General features: G+C 40.8%; 1 protein-coding gene across 4 annotated transcripts; it reads left to right on the top strand.

Annotated features, from left to right (window-relative positions):
• The first annotated feature begins 3,325 nt into the window (after nucleotides 1–3,325).
• On the top strand, nucleotides 3,326–22,595 carry LOC308388612 (protein FAM161A). Of its 4 annotated transcripts, XM_080869443.1 has the most exons (8): nucleotides 3,326–3,431; nucleotides 14,074–14,201; nucleotides 14,583–14,669; nucleotides 15,498–15,612; nucleotides 15,691–15,899; nucleotides 16,532–16,803; nucleotides 19,575–19,724; nucleotides 21,586–22,595. In XM_080869443.1, the coding sequence occupies exons 5-8, from the start codon at nucleotides 15,792–15,794 to the stop codon at nucleotides 22,472–22,474; spliced, it is 1,419 nt and encodes a 472-aa protein (XP_080725569.1). In that variant the 5' UTR covers nucleotides 3,326–3,431; nucleotides 14,074–14,201; nucleotides 14,583–14,669; nucleotides 15,498–15,612; nucleotides 15,691–15,791; the 3' UTR covers nucleotides 22,475–22,595. The 4 variants fall into 4 exon arrangements, with proteins under 4 accessions (XP_080725569.1, XP_080725571.1, XP_080725570.1 ...); XM_080869445.1 differs by lacking the exons at nucleotides 3,326–3,431; nucleotides 14,074–14,201; nucleotides 14,583–14,669 and having other exon boundaries at nucleotides 14,831–15,612; XM_080869444.1 differs by lacking the exons at nucleotides 3,326–3,431; nucleotides 14,074–14,201; nucleotides 14,583–14,669 and having other exon boundaries at nucleotides 14,831–15,899.
• The last annotated feature ends 110 nt before the right edge of the window (nucleotides 22,596–22,705 follow it).

The following is a 22,705-nucleotide window of genomic DNA, read 5'->3' on the forward strand; positions in this document are numbered from 1 at the left end:
TGCTAGCTAATTTATGCAAAATGTGGCTTTTTGGTGTGCGTGCTGTGATGCACTGCTTGATAGCATAAAATAGAGTGATGGTTAGTCTGAGTACATAACTCACATATTAACTAAGTTGGTTGTTAGGTACTAAATCTACACATGTTTTTATGAACTAAGCCTAACAAGCAAGTAGAAGCGAAAGAAACACCAAGAGAGTAAAAAGAATCCAAGTGCAAAACACTAAGATGCCAACAGGAAGTAAACCAGATGTCCTGGGTAATGACCTTGGAAGTGTGCCATCGTTACCACACCTCCAGCCTCACAAAGACTTTGCATGTGTGTTAAACGTAGACATTATACAAGAGTATTCCAACAAAGAGTACAGACACAGTAAAGAGTTCCAGATCAGTGACTCAGATCAGACCGGATGACGTCCACTGACACTGGCTGTGTTGTAGAGTTGGTATGAAAAGAAAAACTATCCTCAGAGGCCAAGGCCAAAGCTAGTTCTTTTTTGTTTTGTTTTGGTAATAGTATGCAAATGTGCGTTTTTGGGCTATTTTAATTAGAGCTAGCACGATACCACTTTTTTATGTCCAATACCGATATCATAAATTTGGATATCTATCGATACCAATATGAATCCGATATAGTGTATTTTTTAATCAGTAAAACTTTTTTTTTAATATCTTGCTGCATTTTGTATAAGTTCATACTAAAGTTTAAAAACAAAACAAAACACTAAAGCTATTCTGTTATATTTGTATACAAAAAAATACACTGCACCCAAAATATTTCATAGTTCAGCAATACTGATCAATCTAATAAACTTAAACCTACACCATCCTCCCTATTTTGGTGTTTTAAAGAGTACTTAGCGGAAATATTAAGCAACCTAACTAATAGGGTTGTCAACTACCAGCAGAAAAAAATAGATAACCACCCCCCACCCTCTGCCTCGTGATGCTTAATCGAGGTAATCAACTTTAATTTAATGCACGTGTAAAAGAAATGCACAGAAATCAATTATTTTTCCATAATAATTAAATAGATTCAACATCTTTCTTCAACAGAATTGCAGACAGCACAGATGGTACCTTCCCCAAAGGAAAAAGTACTATAGCTTACTAGGGTACATTAGACGTAATAGTTACTATATACAGTAATGGACTTATATACATTTTACATCAGATTAAAACTTTGGGTGTAAGATTCAGATAATTATTTAATAAAAGCTACACATTTTAAATGAGAATAAGAAGGAAAAGTATTTCTTTGTATCCCCCCTTTTCCCTGTTAATGCCCTATCGGCCCCCCTTGCATAACTTTGCTAGATCCGCCCCTGCACAGTTACCAGCTGTCAGCTAAGTAGAAAAGGATCCTGGTGTAGAAAGTAATATTAAATACATTCTAACAACAGCTTATCAAGCTTAAACGTGCTGCTGTTGTTCAGCCGCTGGTTTCCTCTTTCTGGTGCAAAGTGGGCCAAAAACAAACAAGAGAGACCTGAGTCGACAGAAAAGCCGATCAGCTGATCATTGATCAGTTTCATGATTGAAGTAGCAGCAGGAGAGGGAGGGAGAGAGAAGAAGCAGTCGCTCCATATATGGGTTGTTAAGATTAACGTGGGAATGCTTTACAAACATTCAGAGATGAACTGAATGCTTTACTTCTCTCTGGAATAACTTTCTCAGAGAAGAAATGCCGGTTTGGTAGCGAAGCTCCAAATGCTCAACCAGACTGCCGACAGGTCTCGCTTGCCACAGCGCAAGGCAAGCATAGGCTACTGCTCCGACGTGCTAAGGTTATGAGCTGAGTTACGCCATGTCGCAAGTTTTGTGAGTTGCTTTCGTGATATTTAATGGATCGATTACATTTTTTATTTCTCTCCGATATCCGATCCAGTAATTTAGGTCAGTATCAGACCGATACCGATAGGTAATATCGGATCGGTCCCTCTCTAATTTTAATACTGGCGAATGTGGAGATTTACTGGCTTTTGGAGTGAGCCTTAAGTGGCATCCACAAGAACTGCAGTTTTTTGCGCTTTAATGTTGGATTAACTTTTAGCCTCTTGAATCATAATGACCTTAACTGAGTGTAACCTAAGTGACAGGAAAAACAAAGTCCACTTAACTGCCCTTGTGATTTTTGAAAAAATGTTACCCCCCCCCTCTTTTTTTGATCCAGCATCCCTCAGTCATCCATTCTCTTTTGCTTCTCCAGTTTTGAGCTGAGCCTGTCAATATCAATAAAATCAACAAGAAAACAGATACCAGAAATTTTTTATCCCCAGTCATTGTGTTCTGTACTCCTTACTGTATTTGGTGTACCGTGTTTAGAAGTTTTATCCCAGATGAATACAAATAAAGTACCTCTTGGTGGCTGACTCATAGCTTAATGAATCTGTCTTGTATCTGCTGTTGTATAGTGGAAGCTTTGAACAATAGGCAGATTTGCATATTTAATCACACTGACAAAAGGAAAAAGAGTCTGTATTTTTAGTGCTGAACTAGTCCCGCAGTTTTGAGACAACTGCCAGAAAAGCTTCGCTAAAACATGTGGATTAACCGGTCATAGTTTGCTATGGTTGTTGTTTGAGATCTGTCGTGCAGTTTTTACAAGATTTGTGAGGAAATTTGGAATTAATATTTCAGGACCCTGAAAGCCAGAGGGATAAGGCCTTGAAGAGGTCAGACCTTCTCTCTGATATTTTGTATTGTCTTGTTGCTCATTATATTGCTAACCCTAACCCTAGCCCATAACTCCCAACAGAGCATCTGTATACTCAAAAGTTCTTCCCAGCTGCTTTTCTGGTTCTTCAAGTGTCTCATTTGCATAATATGTAACGACACTATACCTCACCTCCAGCCAAATGTTAGCTATGATAGACTATAGCCACACAAGTGGTTATGGATAGATAGGCATCAATTATGCTACATAGTTGTATAATAAGCAGCCAAAATTATGTAGAACTTCAAACATTACACCCACACACTACTGCGTACCACATGGGAAAAGGAATTTTTATCTATTTTTTTAAATCTCAACTTGAAAAAATATTATACATCCCTTGTTTGTTCACATAAGATTTCAAGAGGAAAAAAGACTTTGTGACTTTTCACCTTATTTTAAACATTGTAGCCATTTATTTCTGAATCTCCCATTTAGACTGCAATCAGGCTCCCACTGCATGCATGGGCTTCACAGCACAGTGAGTTGTTTCAGGAAGTTAATGAGCAGGGCTTGTTGTTGAGAGGGTGGAGTGTTCCTCTCAAACACAAACAAGCCGTAAAGTGCTGCAGGGGAGAGGGAAGTGGGAGGTTAGCATAGCAGACAAGAGAAACACTCCAGTCCTGAGTGTCGCTCCACGTCAGTGTTTGTTCCCGTAGAGGACTTAAATTGCTCTGTCTGTACTCATGAGGATTTACGGTGTACTGGCATCACGAGTGAGTGTTTGCACCTCTGTAATCACATGTAAATTTTTGCTCCAGCTGTGAGGGGTTGGGGGACATATTTCAGGCAAGGGCGTGGATTTCTTTGGAAACACAAACCTCATTGAGATAGGTTGCGGTTGTGCTGCTTCTCTATGAAAGCTTTGGCTGGTGGTCTTTACCGTAAATGTGTGCACAGAAAAAAAGAAAAGGGAAACTCCCAAGAGGCCTTGTTTTGGATTTGGAAATGGTTCAGAAAGTATTTTTGAATGAAAATGGCTAGTGTGATCATAATTTTTTCTGTATTTGGGACTCAAGATTTATAAAACAAACAAGTAGGGCCTTATTTTTAAGCTTCAGTATCGTCAGAGGCATGATAGGTGCTGTAACTATGGCAGCTGTTTGAAAAAGGAAAATGAAAAGAACATCTAGATAATTCAGAAAACGTTGAAAAAGACTGGTAAACCCACACATACAAGGTTTACTTTTTCCTGCACAGAGGAATTTTGAACAGCTAAGAGGTTTATTCAGATCCAGAAGAAAATGACAAGCATTAGAATGATTTTTTAATGCATTTATGTTTACCAGAGTTTTGTTTATCAAATGCTTAACTTGTGACAGACTACAGACTGCACCAGAAGTGAAAGTGAAACTTTGTAAGAGGTAGTGATGAATGGCTTCAGAGCCAGTGGCACTGATAAAACGGCAGGAGGCCGAGCTCAAGATGTCCATATATTAATCGAGAGTGAGAGTGACCAGGATGAACAAGGTCAAAAATGAGTACATCAGAGGGATAGCTCAACTTGAGCAAGGGTCGAGGCTGCGATGGTTTGGACATGTGCACTTTATTAGATACACTTTGCTAGTAGCAGTTTGGACGTCTTTTTTGATCCATATTGACACGATAGCATCATGCAGCTGCTGCAGATTTGCTGGCTGCTAGATGCAGGGATGTTTTACCAATATTCTATTGTCCAGTTTTGGTGAACTGTAGCCTCAGTTTCCTGTTCTTAGTTGTCAAGAACAGCACTTCGAGTGATATTCTGCTTCAAGATTTGAAGTGTTGAGAATTCAGAGATGCTCTTCTACATATTTTGGTTGTAATAAACAGACCACCCAGACCAGCCCACCTGACACCAACAGTCATGTTTTGATCAAAGTCACTTAACTCACCTCTCTTATGTCTTCTCTTCTTTATGAGTTCAGTCACAAAGAAAAGAAAGCGTTAACTGTGTAAAAACATGGGTACAAATGGGGGTGGAGGGTTATAAGATTAAAAAAAATGCTGGTGTTGACAAAAAAAATAATCCAACATTTGCTAAAACCTTACACTAGCTATATTCATTTTACTAAAGTTTATTCTTTAGTGTGTTCTTGCAGACAAATTTGTGAAATTATGACAAAGAATCTTTTTTCAAAGAAGTCATAATGTGGTTAAACCTTTGCATCATTTCAGAAGTGCTACAAAATGTAATCCTGGGAGAACTGCCTGATGTCAGGTGTTTCAGTAAACCATGCAGAGTAGGATTGTGGCACAGCCACTCTGCTCTGTGTGACGGAGGAGAGAGCCAAGCTTGTGATGACTGTTTACTCAGCCCCACTCTGAGTGAACACTGCCACTATTCATCCCATGCCAGCACTGGAAAAATCAGACACACACATACATATACACACATCTACAGCAGGCGTACAAAAATGCTCCATTATGTGAGAAATCTGTGAATTTTCACAACTTTGTTACAGGAAAAACAGAAACTTATTTAAGTAATAAGGCGTAATATGGTTTTTTGTTAGTTCTGAATGCTTTAATGGATTAACTTTGCTTTTACACATCTGCTTAGGTCAGGTGAGCAGCAGCTTTTGGTGCTGGCATCTCATTGGAGATTTCAGGTTATCTCCAATTTAAAGCCCATCTTTCCTGGATGATATTAATCACACCTATTAATCTTCAGCGCTCTTTATTCTTTTTCTTTTTTAATGCTGTAACTTGTGTCTGACGTTGTGCAGCACACCGGTCAGTGTTTGTCATGCCAAAATCTGGTACACAAATAAACAGTCTTGATTATGTGCCACTGGCGCCGGTGAGGTCGGCTGCCGTCACGACTGCTCCGACCACTTTTTCTTTGTTTTTTAAGTTAGTTTTCAGCGTTTCTAAATCGGCAAAATCATCACCATTGGGTACATTAGGTATGACAGTGACACTCTTGTTTCTATTGGTACACAATGTACTCACAATTCGAAGTTTTTAACTCCGGATCCGAGCTGGCCGAGTGAGATCTCGAGGGAGAACAAAGGGAAGCGGCGGCGGCCTAGAGGGAAGCGAGCCGGCGTCAGGAACAGGCTGAGAGCTCGTGCACACCGCACACCTCTGCCTAGCATCCTGCTCGCCAACGTCCAGTCACTGGAGAACAAGCTTGACGACCTCAGGGCCAGGATAAAGTTCCAGAGAGACATTCGGGACTGCAATCTCCTCTGCTTCACCGAGACATGGCTGAACCCAGCGGTGCCGGACCACGCCATCCAGCCGGCCGAGTTCTTCTCGGTTCACCGCATGGACAGGACACGGGACTCGGGGAAGTCAAGGGGAGGCGGCGTGTGTTTAATGGTGAACAACAACTGGTGCAACAGTGCGAACGTTGTTCCTCTCACACGCTCCTGCACACCAAATCTGGAACTACTGTCCATCATGTGTCGTCCTTTTTATCTACCTCGGGAATTTACATCGGTCATTGTAAGTGCCGTTTATATTCCACCACAAGCGGACACGGTCACCGCCTTATGCGAGCTGCATGAGGCACTCACACAGCACCAGACACAACACCGGGACGCTGCGCTTATTGTGACGGGGGACTTTAATAGCGCCAACCTCAAACGCGCAGCGCCGAACTTTTATCAACACATCACCTGCCCCACCAGGGGTGAAAGGACACTGGACCACTGCTACACTACGGTCAAGGACGGCTACAAGGCACAATCCCGCCCTCCGTTTGGCAAATCTGATCACGCCGCCATCTTCCTCATGCCAAAATATAAACAAAGGCTGAAACAGGAAGTTCCGGTTCAGAGGAAGGTCGCGCGCTGGACGGATCAATCGGTGGCCGCGTTACAGGACGCACTCGATGACGCAGACTGGGGCATGTTCAGAAACAGCTCCGACGATGACGTCAACGTGTTTACGGAAGCGGTTGTGGGATTCATCGGGAAACTAGCGGATGATACCGTGGAGACAAAGACTATCACAACGTTTCCCAACCAGAAGCCGTGGGTGGATAAAACCATCCGCGACGCTCTGAGATCCCGCACCGCTGCCTACAACACGGGACTCATGACGGGGGACATGGACCCGTACAAAGCCGCGTCATATAACGTGCGGAGGGCGGTGAAAGAGGCGAAGCAGCGCTACGGGAGGAAACTAGAGTCACAACTCCAACAGAGTGACTCTAGGAGCCTGTGGCGGGGACTAAGGACAATAACGGACTATAAAGCACCAACAACCGGTATGACGAACGCGGCCGTGACTCTGGCAGACGAGCTGAACACTTTCTATGCTCGCTTCGAGGCAGCAGCTAAGGTCTCCAACAATGCTAGTGTTAGCGGCGCTAACGGCTGCAGACAGGAAGATACTGCCAGCACCGGAAACGTGCTCGTCATCTCCGAGCATGAAGTAAGGAGAGCCTTCAAGAGAGTGAACACCAGGAAAGCAGCAGGACCAGACGGCATCCCAGGTCGTATCCTAAGAGACTGCGCATACCAGCTAGCTCCTGTGTTCACTGAGATATTCAACATCTCTTTATCTCAGTCGGTGATCCCCACATGCTTCAAAGAGTCCATCATTGTTCCTGTCCCGAAGAAACCCCACCCTGCTTCTCTCAATGACTATCGCCCTGTAGCCCTCACCTCAGTAGTGATGAAGTGCTTTGAACGCCTGGTCAGAGACTTCATCATTTCTTCACTACCAGACACACTGGACCCACTACAGTTTGCTTACCGTCCAAATCGTTCCACAGACGATGCCATCTCTCATCTCCTCCACACATCACTCACTCACTTGGACACTAGAAGGGGGAATTATGTTAAAATGCTCTTCATAGACTACAGCTCTGCATTTAACACCATAATTCCCTCCACACTCACCACCAAGCTGGAGCATCTGGGACTCAGCTCATCTATGTGTCAGTGGATCTCCAACTTCCTAACTGGCAGACCACAGGCAGTAAGGATGGGCGGACATGTCTCAGCCTCCACCACTCTCAGCACTGGAGCCCCCCAGGGGTGTGTTCTGAGCCCCCTGCTGTACTCTTTGTACACATATGACTGTGTGGCCACTACCAGCTCCACCACCATCATCAAGTTTGCTGACGACACCGTCGTGGCGGGCCTGATCTCTGATAACAACGAGACGGCCTACCTGAAGGAGATTAGGAATCTGGAAAACTGGTGCCAGAGGAACAACCTCCTTCTAAACGTCAGTAAGACAAAGGAGCTGATAGTGGACTTCAGCACTAAGCAGGAGAGGAACTACCAGACCCCCGTCATCAACGAGTGCCCAGTGGAGAGAGTGGACAGCTTCAAATACCTCGGAGTTCACATCACGCAGGACCTGTCATGGTCCTGTCACATCAACACCGTGGTGAAAAAGGCCCGACAGCGTCTCTACCACCTCAGACGCTTGAGAGACTTCCAACTGCCCTCCAAGGTGCTCAGGAACTTTTACTCGTGCACCATAGAGAGCATCCTGGCGGGAAACATCTTAACCTGGTTCGGGAACAGCACCATGCAGGACAGACGAGCTCTACAGAGGGTTGTGCGGTCAGCTGAGCGCACCATCCGCTCCGAGCTCCCTGACCTGCACTCAATCTACAGCAGGCGGTGCCGGACCAAGGCCAGGAAGATCGTGAAGGACCTCAGCCATCCCAACAACAGACTGTTCTCTCTGTTGAGGTCAGGAAAGCGATTCCGCTCCCTGAAGACCAACACAGAGAGACTGAGGAGGAGCTTCTTCCCGCAGGCGATACGGTCTCTCAATCACACCACCACACAGTACTGACCCACACATACAGTTCTTACACACACACTGGACTTTCTGGACTTTGGTTTTGCACAACACTGGTCACTATATTCTTCATTTCCGGTTAATACTTGTACAGCTGCTGTTATTGTGTATATATTTATTTATATTTAGATTTCTTCATACATTCTTATATAGTTCTATATTGTGTATTGTGTATTTTGTTGTACAGTTATTTTATTTTCAACTTTAATTTATATATTTATCTTTATCTTATTCTTCCCAGTTAAATTTACCCTTCATTCTAATTTGTGTTGTACAGTTATTTCATTTTTAACCTTAATTTATATTCTATTCCTTCCTAGTTAAATTTACCCTTTTTAATTTTTCATATTTATTTCCTATCTTATTCATAGCCTTTTCCTTTTTTGTTTTCTTTAGGTCACGAGTAGTTGTCCAAGCATTTCACTACATATCGTACTGTGTATGACTGTGTACGTGACAAATAAAATTTGAATTTGAATTTGAATTTGACTCACCTTCCTCTCTCACACAAAGGACAGTTTGTACCTTGAGAGCATTCACAGGAAAACTCGTGGTACACCTTTGAGGGCAAACTTTTCCAAGAACTCCGCGAGGGAACAAAAAACAAAATGTAAGACTAGTAAGCACAATGTGAGGGTAAAATAAAAATAATGGAAAAAAAAGAAAATGGAAAAGTGGCAGTAAAAATACCAAATCACCACAAATATGTTCTGTATTTCAGTTCAAAAACATGTTTTTGTTTTAGTAAAAACGGCTCAGTTATAAAACGTCATTTCATGTCACGTGTACGACTATGGAAACAAAAGTAAAAAGTGCAACACCGCCACCTCGTGGACAAATGACATCAGTGCAGCTTCTTTGTCTTTGTCTCTCACAGACTTTGATGTAAGGCACAGGTGTTGAATTCCAGGCCTCGAGGGCCGGTGTCCTGCAGGTTTTAGATGTGTCCTTGATCCATCACAGCTGATTTAAAAGGCCAAATTACCTCCTCAACATGTCTTGAAGTTCTCCAGAGGCTGGTAATGAACTAATCACTTGATTCAGGTGTGTTGACCCAGGGTGATATCTAAAACTTGCCGGACACCGGCCCTCGAGGCCTGGAGTTTGGCACTTGTGATGTAAAGTTTCCTTTGCTTCTAAAATATTTACACTCAGTCCACTTTGTTAGGTACGTTCGTTCAACTCATTTCTAATGAGACACATGGCGGAAACTCCCCCTAATGGTGAGGAAAGGTGATTTAAGAGACTTTGAAGCAGTGAGAATAATCTGAAAAATAGAATAGAATAGAATTCAACTTTATTGTCATTGCACATGCACAGGTACAGGGCAACGAAATGCAGTTTGCATCCATCCAGAAGTGCTTTAGTGATATAGATATATTACAATAAATATTAGCAATAATATAGATATGTAAATATATTACAGAAATGGGTCTATTATGGAATGTTATAATGTACACGGTATGAAGTATGTTGTGAATATTCTATAACTATAGGTATGTACAGGCTGTAGTGAGTACAAGCTATGTACAGGATATGAACAGGATGTAAATATGAAAAACTATACAGAATATGAAATAAATAACTTTACAGAAATCTGAGATATACAGCTATACAGAAATGTGAACTGTGCAAGTTATAAACAGTTGTAGGATTAAAAATTATCGTATGTACAGAATGATTATTACAGAGCAGTAATACAGTAGTGCAGTTAAGATAAGTGAGATATGTGGATAATTCTACAGAGGCTATATAAAGTGCTAGTGGTTGTGAGTGGTGGTTCAGTCCATGTTATTATTGTGTGTTTGAGGGTACAGTTGTCCATTGTGGGTGTGTGTGTAGGTGGTTGTGGGTGTGTGTATGTTCAGTCCATGTTTTAACGTGGGTCAGATGTCAGGAGGCAGAGTTCAGAACATACCCAGTGAGCAGCAGAAAATGGCTTGTAGATGTCAGAGGTCAGATTGTTGGCTACATTGTTTCGATAGGAAGGCAACAGTAATGCAAATAACCACTTGTTATGACCAATGAATGCTGAAATGCATCTCTGAATGTACAATCCTTGAAGCAGAATATCTACAGCAACAGACCACACCAGCTGCCACTCCTGTCAGCTACAAACAGGAAACTGAGGCTGCAGTTCGCACAAAATTGGAAAACAGAATATTGGAAAATTGTTACCGGATGAGTCTTTATTTCTGCCACAATATCTAGATGGTAGGATCAGAATTTGGAATAAACAACATGGCCCAGTTCTCCTGGATCCATCCTGGGGAGCGTTATTGCAGCTACCCACCCTCGATTTCAAGTACATTTTTCTATCTCTCTCTCACTGACACACACACACACACACACACACACACACACACACACACACACACACACACACACACACACACACAACAAGAAGATTGTTGACTTATGTACCTTTGCATTTTTGAAATTTTGTGTTTCAGGTGCTGTATGTTTGATTTCTTACAGGCTTTGGAAATACACTGTGCATTTCTATATACATATACTCACCATTTGTAATATAATAACTGAAATAACACAAATTTATATGAAGAAATGAACAGATAAACTGTCACAATATGCACAACGCATGGAAAGAATGAGGTGGGCCCAAATGCAGACAACTGAGAGATGGAGGTAAAAGTTTAACAAAAAGCGAGCCTTTATTCTTGGCTGCACAAAATACTACAAAACAAAAGGCAAGGGTGACTGAGATAACTAACAAAAACCTAAACTGGGATAAATTAAAAATTACAGACTACTTAAACTAGGAACCTGGAAACACGTGAGGAACAAAGAAAAACACACACAACATATACACAGAGGGTAACAAGGGAGGGAGGGAGACACAGCTGAACCTAATATGACATGACGAAACAAAGGGGAAGCAAAACTCAAAACAGTAAAGTAAAACAGACTGTCGAAGTAAAACAGGAACCAAGAGTCATTCACAAAGATACAGACTTGACACTGATATGAGGAACAGAGGGAGCAGAAACAGATGAATAAACATGAAGACAGAATGAAACCTACACTGGAGACATGACACACTAAACATGGGAGGCACAGGAACAAAACCTAAGAACTACAAATCACTGTATATAACCATTAACTAACTAAAATGAAGCATATTAATAATAAAAAAACCAAAACAAAACACGGAGCCACTAGACTCTGGGCCATGACATAAACTCTGATAAAGAGGAGACTAGATTTTAGAGGTAATCCTGGAAAAGCAGGTGCAACAGCACATTCAGATCACAAGTCTGATTGCACGAGCTGGCTGCAGGTTCCCTCAACCTTATAAACCTTTATAAGGGTGGGGAAACAGGCAGTTGGATGAGTGACGAAACGTATCTCCCACTGAAAACGCTGCGTCCAGATGAACAGAATCAACCTTTTGGGGGCAACGGAATAATGAAATACAATATTCAGTGTGTGATGAAATAAAAGCATGTGTACTTATCAGAGGCAGTATATATTTAAGATGGGAAAAGTTCCACAGATGATTAAAAAAAAAGACTGCTTATCAAAACTGAATGCCTGCTCAAAAGTTACAGCCTGATTTTTCACATTTGGGAGAACTGAAGATGAAGATGCTCAATTAGCGTGGGAACCAAACTCTCAGATCCAGACCCAAACAATCCAGAGCTGATCCAGCGATGCCCACCCAAGATACCATGATCAATGGTGTCAAAAGCAGCAGAAAGAGCCAACAGTACATGACCAGAATAATCATTTGACATTTAATAACTCTCTATGCTGGCCATTTGTGGTCACTTCACTTTCTTTTCTTTGATCATTTTTGCTGTGTTAATGCATATGGAATGAAACTTCCCAAGGGTCTCAATTTGTTTTCAGATTTTTAAATTTTTTAACCTCAGCTCCTTAAATATATCAGTAATATACTCTATACATCCAGTTGTTCCTCTTGGCCACTTTTGGCCAATTGAAACCGTTTAAATGCCTTTGCCCTGTGGAAACCACTTCACAGGAGTGGGAATCTTCTATTCTTGTTGTCTTCTTGTTGTCTTCCAACAAGTACATTGTACAAACAAACTGGTGTTTTAATGCTTAAAAATATAAAAAATTTATGACTATTTTACATTTAAGAAAAGAACTGATGTTAGTTAAAAACATCATACAGAAAAAATAGAAAGAAAACTTCAAAACAATAAAAATTACAGACCTAATCTGTTGGTGGACACTTTTGGCCATGAACAGGCTGAAAGGATAGTGATTTTAAACAAACAAACGCAGGGTTTAAAAAATAATGATAATAATTTAAAAAAATATTTTTTGGTAAAGTGCTTCTGGAAAGTTATCTAAGAAATTATGAGCAGATAGGACCTTTGTAATTTGGCTGGCACCTATGTTTTATCCCACCATATTATTGAAGAGCTGTCTTGGATGACTGATATTGAGTCACGATGGAGGGAGTAAGATAGATGACTAAGAATCTGGAGCTTTGTGCATTTCCACAAACTCTTCACTTTCTGGTAGCTTAGCTTGAAGCTGTGAATGCTGTTGTTCAGAAAAACGAGTGAGAGAGAGTAGTAAATTTGTTCACCTTTAGTAATCTTCAGTAAGTACTTTAGTAATCTGCTGTTCAAATGAAGAGATATTTTCTTATATTACATTTGATACTCTGTGCTCACCCATTAGCACATGACGCTATCATGTCCCAACAGCAACAGGAGCTGAAAAATGTAAAATCCTTACGAAGCACTTCAGTGAGGGATCCAAATAGCTGCTATAGTCACTGGATCTCACTCCAACATAGAGCACATTTAGGATGGATGTGCAGCTGATAGGTCTGCAGGAACTGTGTGATGTCATTATGGACCAAAATCTCAGATGACTGCTTCCAGCACCTTCTTAAATCTATGCCATGAAGAAATCTATGCCATGAAGAATTGAGGAAGTTCTAAATGTAAAAGGATCCAACTTGGTACTACCAAGGTTAACACTTAATTAAGTGGCCAGTGAAATGCAAGAAATGCAACATCATAGTGCCCAGTTTCCTAATAATTCCCACCAAATAGTGAATCTAATATTTTCCATGACAAAATGAGAGATTCGTTTAAAAAACACAAAAACTAATTGCCAAACTCATAACCCCAAAGTTTTACTTTAAACTCAGCTTAGCAAAAAACCAGATCTAAATTGAGTCTTCATGCACTTTGTTACAAGCAGCCTGTTGCAAAAAGCACCCACAATTTGTTCACATTTCTTTAGTTGGCAAAAGAAGAAGTGGGTGTTCTTAAGATAGAGAATCAAAAGAAAGCCTCATGTGATGTGGCATATGGAGTTGATTTGTATGCCAGATTACACAAAAACTGCACTGAAAGTCAAAGGCAACAAATGTTGTGGAAAGAAAGAAATTATGTTTTTCTTTGTTAAAACACTGGAAACTGTTTCTCTAAAGAGAGTGTGTGTAGGGCGAGGAAGGAGAGTTTGCTGATTTTAAGACATGATAAGAAAAAAAACAGGTTGGAAACAATTGCCCTAAACTGTCTATTAAATATAGACTTTCACGACATGACTATCATCATGTGGTTTTCATCACATCTCTGCTCCGTCTGTGGTTCTTAGGTAAACAAACAGAGGAAGAAATGGAAAGAGACAGGCGACAGATGGGGAGAGTTTTTGTAGCACGAGGTGAAGTCCTGTAACGACAGCGCTGAGAAACCTGAGTAAACGGATTACCACAGTTGGCTGCGGTAGGTGTCCTTCCCCTCCAGCTTCACCTGTCAAATCCTGAAAGTCTGAACCGAATCAAAGTCAACCTTCACCTTACTTGTCCCAAACCAGTAGATATTAGACTCTGAGTTTCTGTATGTGGTATTTGAGGTGAAAATAATTTTTCTCAGATTCACTAACCAAGATTAATTCCACATTTTCTGTGCTAGACCTCTCCATGGTCTCATCCACAAGCTGCCACAGGATAATAAAGGAGTTCATAGTTTACACCCTTTGAATCATTATGGAGTATTAGTCACATTTCAAGCTGTGTTAACTTTTGTATCTCTGAATAATAGTCTATGCTTTGCTGCACTGTAGATAAGCAACAGTTAACAGCAAGGAACTGGTTTTTCCTGTAGGGGTGAGATGCTTTATATTTAACGTGAGATGAACTGTAGCTAAAGAAATATGATACTCAACCTTAGCCTTCATGCCTCATGTGAGGGGTAAGTTGATCCACCTGACACACTCAAAAAACCCCGATTCTTTGTCCTCAACAAACACGAAGCACTAATTTTGAGTAGAATGCTACTGAGATAGATAAAATCAAATGTTTATTTAGCCAGATAATGACAGCCAGATTCATTCACTGAATTCCACCTTCAGACCAACTGTATAATCTGTAGTATAAAGACAGTCTAGGGCCTAGACTGCCTAGACAGGATACTGCCTAGACTCTAGGCAGTATCCTGTCACGGACGATAATCAGCCAGGACAACTCATGAAACATCTGCTTGCATGTTGTTGAAATCAGCTGTGTACATTCACAAAGAGCATCAAACCTATTCTGTATTTAAAATATTAAAAATAATATTCATTGTTATGGTGCAATATGAATTTTAGGATCACATATTTGTCTAAGCTTCTCTCTAAACTTTATGCTCATTTTACTCCACAGCCACTAGTTTGGGAAAAGAAAGTGCTTCTGACAAACAAGAGCAACGTTTTTACCAAAGTTGTGACGTAAATGCGATAAACAGGCAACAAACAAAGCTGATTTATAGATTAGTGGAGAAAATAGAAAGAAATATATCTACTCCAAAAATAAAACTAAATGCTTTTGTAATTATGACAACAGTATTTACTGTGTGACACTGTAGGTACATCCCAACCCCAGTCACCAGTAAATATATATAATAATATAATAATAATATATATATATATATATACAGCTGATCATCAACAATTCAACAAGTCTGCTCCTGCAGACTTGTTGCACACTACAACAGATGGAGCACTTGTGCTGTATTTAAGAAAGCTAATCTGTAAATCAGATTGGGAGCGTCCACATCAATCGGACTTCGATGAATCATGTGTTCAAGTGAAAAGCCACTGGACCATCTGGGCCATCTGAACCATCTGGCCATGAAGCCGTGATTCCTCCTGATGGTAAGAAGATAAGGCTCTCAGTCTGTGTTCGTCTGTTAGAACGAGGCGGTAACAATGTGTTAATCTTCCTACTCGAAGTAAAACTATTTTCCTAGGAGGTCAGTGTGCTGAGTGAGGTGACAGAGGACGTGCAGAAGGTTTGCTTCTGGCTGTGACTTTGGGATAAAATAAGGAAAAGGATGGCAGCTATGTACCGATCACCCTCTCTGGGAAACAAAGAATTAGTGGCTCTGTACGGAGGGGAAAGAGATCATTATTTTGACAAGGATGAGGACTGTATCAGTGAGGTAAGGAAGCTAAAGGTTTAAAGATAATAAAGTCTGTTTAAATCTGTTTTCAATATGTGTATGTATATGTACATTCAAAGTTAGATAGAATTATGAATTACGAAGTTGTGCACTTAGTTGTGCACTTATGTGAACAGAAGGAAATCCCCTGACTAGTTCCCACATCCTTCCTCAACGTTGCACTGAAAATCTTTTATTTGAGGCATTGCATGCAGAGCATAAAACATTAGTATAAAATACACTACTTCAGCGGTTTCACAGCTAGATGAAAGAAGTCTGAGTGCAACAGACAGTTGCTATTGTTTCTGATAACAACTACATAAGGTGTCTAAAAATGAAAAATGGAAATACCCTTATGAAGTTAATTTTTTATGCACACTCTAACCCCATGAATGCAAGATCTTTGCAGTTCAGCCACAGGTAGATGAAGGTTGTATACATGCATTGCATACTAAACCTGCTTTTGGTGCTGCAATGACTTGTTAATGGCTTGTGTAATGTTCCTCTTAATAGAAGCCAATATAGAAAAGGTTGAAAAAATAATGTGCAATCACTCAAAGCACTCAAAGTAAATCTATTGCACTGAATTCATTCGCAATGTTTCATAATCTTGGCAACTTCTAACCTGTCAGGAATGTGACCTGGACTCGGAGTGCAGTGAGGAAGGAAAAGACGGGAGAGGCATTCGCAGCTCTCTGTCACTGGAAATCATTGGTCTGCAGAGGGAGCAGCATGTTTACTTCTCCAACCAGGAGTACTACAGGAGGCTGGAGGAGCTGAAGAGCAATCACCTGAGGAACATGGCTGAGTTGGAGAGGATGTACATCAGCCAAGGCAAGGAAAGGCATGGAGGGGGCGATGACGCATGTCTGGGAAGAAACAAAGAGGCCAGGCAGCTCCTCAGGTTGGATACGCTCTATGACTCACACTTAAACCTTGACATAATAGAGAAATGGAAACATAAAGACCCCAATAACTATTGCTTAAATAATTGTATGGTTTAGTTTTTTTTTTATAAAGTCAACAGCCATCAGGTGTTAAATCAAATCTGCCTTATATTAGATTAGATTAGATTAGATTAGATTAGATTAGATTAGATTAGATTAGATGAAACTTTATCAATTCCTCGGATGGTTTCCTCCGGAAAATTCAGTTTCCAGTAGCACAGCACCGACAGAAGTTGCATGTTACAGATACAATAAGGGGAATGAGAGTAAGGATATAAGCATAAATACACCATATACACACATGTATAAATACAGAATATACAACATGGATAAATAGGATTGCACATTTGAGGGACAGCACAGTTCCCTGTGGTGCTCCTGTGCTGCTGACCACAGTATCAGACGTGATGTCCTTCAGCCTGACGTACGGTAGTCGGAGATCCAAGCAATCAGGCAGGGGTCCACCTGCATCCTGTTTAGTTTCTCCAGGAGCAGACAGGATTGCATTGAAGGCACTGGAAAATTCAAGAAACAGGATCCTGACCGTGCCTTTTCCCTTGTCCAGGTGTGATTGGGCTCTGTGTAGGATGTCATCCTCCATCCCAACATCCCTCTTGTAAGCGAACTGTAGTGGGTCCTGGGCCACTACAGTAAGAACAAAGATGAGTGCCTAGCGTGCTCTCATTTACATGTTGTTTCCAAAAGAATTCGATAACTATTCAAAAGCAACATTTATTACAAAACAACAACAATAATAATATCTCTGAAGGATGATACAGACATTATTCAAATAATTAAGGCTTAGTGGACTAAATCAGAAACTCACACACGTAATCCGTTTTCTCATTTTTCCTGTTTCCTGTTGAGTCAGGAACCTTTTGAAAGGAAATTCAAACAGAATTTTGACGCAGTAGCAAGAACTCTGTTTCCAAACTTTAAATGTCAAAAGTCACACATTTTTGAACTGTGACCTTTAAAGTGAAAAATTTTTTTTCCCTTAATTGGAGATCCCTAAAAAAGACATCCACCTTGGTCCCTAATGGACATAAATGTCCATTCCCCAAAAAGTGCAATAAAAATATTATATATTAATATTTTTTTCCACTTTAAATTGGTCAGTCTTTTAAAACTACTTCTCCCTGAAATATTCATATAAAGTTTTAATTATATTTTCGTTGTTTTAACCCTTTAAATCCCAGTTTTACTTCATGAGCGCCCTGTTTTTTTAGCCCCCAAAAACAAAAAAACTCAATATTTAAAAAAAAAAAAACATTTGAAGTAATATTTGATTGTTATTATAATTAGGCCTTTAGATGGGTCAAAGATTGGCACCAAAATTCATTTTGACCTGCCATTATTTTTTTTGCAGGAGCACATTAAAAAATGCATGCCTAAGGACAATTCCCGAAAAAGTGCAATAAAAATATTAAATATTAATTTTTTTTTCACTTTAAATTGGTCAGTCTTTTAAAACTACTTCTCCCTGAAATATTCATATAAAGTTTTAATTATATTTTCGTTGTTTTAACCCTTTAAATTACAAAAAAACTAAAAAAAAAACTAAAAAACTAAATATTTTCCCAAAAAAACATTTGAAGTAATATTTGATTGTTATTATAATTAGGCCTTTAGATGGAATAAAGATTGGCACCAACAGTCATTTCGATCGCCTTTTATTTTTTTTTCAGGACCAGAAAATGGTCTCCAGGCGGCAAATGCTCCTCCTCTAGGCGGAAATAAGTGCATGTTGCCGGGGTAAGTCGCGACGATCACCGGGGCACGATCACCGGGGACTGCTTTTTCCAGCCCACACGTCCGATACCACGTGACAACAAATACGTCATTTCCTGTTGACTAAAAAAAAAAAATGCACCCTCTCATGGTCCTAGGGACCAAAAAATGGTCCCGCACGAGGCGAAGCCGCTGCTGCACGCCGGAAATGAGGCTTCATTTCCGGCAGGTCTGTCCAAGCAGCCCGCTGTTTTCCAGCAGAGGTCAAATGTGAAGCAAGGGCGCCACCCGGTGGACAAATAAAAAAATTACAACTCTAAGGCCTGTAGTCCAAAACGAAACCTAAGCTGGAAACCTGACGATCCCTTTGACCGTAATTTTTCTGGCGTGAAAAATAGCGTTTATAATGGGTTTCAATGTGGACATTTTTGTCCAAAGGGACTAAGGTGGATGGATTTCTGTAACTTAGCCATTTTAGGCTGATTTAATGAATTGACACCACAATTAAAAAAAATAAGTAAAAAAAACATTCTTTGACAAATTTGGCTATATTCCACTCAACACAGTGAAGATGGTTTAAAACTAAAAATGCAAAAGACAATAAATGTCCCTAAGGACATCTAAAGGTTTTAAAGGATGTTTAATGGATAGGAAATTGTTTGTTTTTCTTACTGGGAGTTGTGCTTTGTGTTGTGCTACAAATATTTAATAATGTAAGAGCTTTATTTTTTAGAGAATATATGAAAAATTGGAATTTATTTAATTCTCAGGAGTGGGACCACATGCCCAAACACTGCCTTCCTGTCCTTGCATTTGCTCACCTGTAACCTGTTTGCTTTTGTTTCTTACACCCCATCACCGTTATTTCTCTTCCCAAATGCTGCCACTGACCCACCACTTTACTTCTCATTCTTCTGAAATCTTCACTGACAGTTTACAAGTGTTTGGCATATACATTCATTGTTAATTTGACTGAGAATGTTAATGTCTGACCTAGTGGCCCTGCCAGGAGACTCCAGAGGATCAACTCCCAGGAGGAGCTGGACTTCCAGGAGTCATCAAGTGGCTCGGACCAGTCGGAGCTCTGTGGAGAGGACAGCATTGGGGAGCTGGACTGGACTCCCAGCCAGGAGCAAATTTTTGAGAGGTTGGTAATGAAGTATTAATTCACAGCACTGCTGAGTCTTCATTGGATACTGGAAGAGAGTGGAAAAAGATACAGGGAAACTCTGAGCATCATGTGTAATTCTTAGCTTTAGGGCCAGTCAATGCTATTAGTTCCTTCATCCCCTAGGAACTGCCTGTATACTCTTGTCACATTAGGCTGGGCATTGTTGGGCTCGACTGTGCTGAGCAGTGAGCACAGGGCCCAAAAGAGGACATCATGCCCTCAGGCCACCCTCATGAAGCCTAGAATAGTATAGCTGCTTTATTGTTGTTCAGAATATACACCTGTTAGTGCAGATCAGCATGAAATTTCAGTGCATGTACTCGCCATCTGACTGTACAATATAAATGATAAATAAATCCAAAGGTATGAAAATAATCTCAGATTTGTACACGTATGTGAATACAGGAGGAATTTGTCTATATTCATTATTAGAAAACGGGAGAAAACCTGTAAAGAATATTAGGAAAAACTGCCCTAAATATACAGTCACATTGTGCATATATGTTTGGGGGTTGGAGGGTAGGGGTACAGCATAGAGGAGTAGCTATGAGTTCCAGAGTCTGATGGCATTGGGAGTGAACCTGTTGCAGAATCTGACTGTCCTAGACCTGATGCTGCAATATACCTCTTGCCAGAGGGGAGCAAGGATGGGGTGATGGGCGCGGACGGAGTCTTTGATGATGTTACAGGTTCTGCTGAGACAGCGTCTGTGCACGACATCCTGGATAGATGGAAGAAATGTCCCAATGATCTTCTCAGCAGTCCTCACCACTCTCTACAACGATTTCTTCACTGTGGGGAATGACTGGGCTGTTCCAAATGAGCTGTTGAATGCGGTGGAAAGATTCGACACATTCACAGGGCTTCATCTCACCATCACTACCAGGGAATCACAGACTAAGCTCTAACGAGGGACCATGGGACACAGCACATACAGTTTGAGAGAGATGAAGGAACTGGCCACCAGTGGGAATACAGCTGATACTAATCACAGACAAATGAGACAAGGAAAGCAAAACAGTTTTCCCTTAAGCTACCAAAATAGAAGAGGAAGTAACAGAACACTGGAACTGAATCACAGGCTTGACTTTGAGACAGAAAGGTAAAGAAACAAAGAGAGACAGACCAAGACATGAGAACTGACAGGGACAGGAGATAAAAATGGAGGCATGATTGACACTGAGACCCAGACAAAGATACTCAAGCTACACACAGACAGAAGACAAAACAGAGACAAGACTTGGATGGACCGGACACAGAAAGGAATTATCATCTGAAGAGAAACCAAAAACTGGAAGGCAAGATGACAAATGCAGAAGCGCCAATAATACAATACACAGGACACAAAATAGACAGGCTTGACCACAATTACCATCACAAATCCAAAAGAATACACCGTGAATACATAAAAGTCAAAACCCTGGGTCAATGACTCGGAGACCATGATACTAGTGCACCTGTTGTTAATTTCATTAAAGCCAAATCACATAAAACCTGCTGCTTATGTGACCAAATCACAGAGGTTTAATTGAGTTGATGCTATACACTAATTAAAAAATATTCATACAAATAAAAGAATAAAGAGGGAAAGAAAAACCCACAAACAATAAAAAAGCACAAGGAAATTTAAAATAGTCATAATCATAATAAATTTACATATGGGCTTAAGCATTAGAGATAGTTTGTGCTATCTGATCTGATCTGAGTGATCTCAGATATTTGTGTTCTCACTTATATCCTCACCATGCAACATCTACACAAGTTCAGTGGTTAAATCAACATATTACTGATGAACAGATCTCACTATCACATTTTATTCTCCTGTATTTTCCCTCAGAGACGTGCTGCTGAGCCCAGAGAGGATGACGAGCCAGAACCGGTTTCGCTTCCAGCCCAATACCTCCTGTCCGAAACCGCAGGCAAGAGTGTCCGATCAAGCTGGTGCCAGAATTCTGCCCAACTCCAAAGTCACTGTTCCCAAACCTTTCCAGATGATGCTAAGAGAAGAGGAGAGGAAGAAGCACAAAGTGCGCACACGTTCAGAGATTGAGCTGGAGAACACGCTGCTGAGGCAGGAGTTGGAAGAGCTCCGAGAATGCCAGAAAAAGTTCCGGGCGTCACCTGCTCCGGCACACATACACCTGCCTCTCTATGAAATTATCAGCCGTCGCAATAGTCAACGGTCAAACCAAAGCAGAAGCAACACCAACAATAACAGGAACATGGATGCTACAAGCACCCAGACCTCTACTGCACTCTCACCACAGCCTTTTCAGTTTTTGGAGAGAGAAAGGAGGAAGAAGGAGGCCAGGATTGTGGCAGAGCTTGGAAAGTTTGGTGAGAGAATTGAGCGACATAACTTCAAGGCAAAGCCAATGCCCACATCTATTTATGGCACCAGACACAGAGAGGGCACCATGACTACAAGCCATGATCCCTACACTCAAATCTTCTACAAAATGGAAAGAGAAGCTAATGAGAGCCAAAGTGATCAAAGCTCAGACCTGGAGCTTGATATGCACCAATCCGACTCCTCTCTCGACTCCTGCAGGTCCCAAAGAAGTCCTTCTTCCAAGCCAATGAAGAAGCAAATACAGCTGTCCATTGAGATGGTGAAGGAGAGAGAGACCCCTATCACTGACCCCAGCGGCTGCAACATCTGCTTGTCTCAACAGCTGGGTGGCCCAGAGCTTCTGCTCAGTAACAAAGGTGTTCTCAGTGTGTGACAAAGTGTTTAAAACTCACAGCAAAAAGGGAGACGAGGAGCAGTTACATCTACACTGTTTTTGAGTTAGTTTTACAATGCAGGCAAGTCAACATGGTTTCTAGTTGCTCTTGATCAAACAATAAAACACGGTTAAAGAAATGCATGTGCAAGGATGTGTTGTTTTTGTTTTTGTTTTTGTGGAATATTTTGCAATCAAAAATACATTGATTGTTTTCTGTCATAATTTATT

The sequence above is a fragment of the Rhamphochromis sp. 'chilingali' genome (genome assembly GCF_963969265.1).
Source record: "Rhamphochromis sp. 'chilingali' genome assembly, chromosome: 20".
Classification (NCBI taxonomy): domain Eukaryota; kingdom Metazoa; phylum Chordata; class Actinopteri; order Cichliformes; family Cichlidae; genus Rhamphochromis; species Rhamphochromis sp. 'chilingali'.

Excerpts from the sequence above, each read along its gene's own strand:
- LOC308388612 (XM_080869443.1), top strand. The coding sequence starts at position 15,792 with ATGGCAGCTATGTACCGATCACCCTCTCTGGGAAACAAAGAATTAGTG. Across the intron at positions 15,900-16,531 it reads ATGAGGACTGTATCAGTGAG|GAATGTGACCTGGACTCGGA; the intron begins GTAAGGAAGCTA and ends CTAACCTGTCAG. Across the intron at positions 19,725-21,585 it reads CAGGAGCAAATTTTTGAGAG|AGACGTGCTGCTGAGCCCAG; the intron begins GTTGGTAATGAA and ends ATTTTCCCTCAG.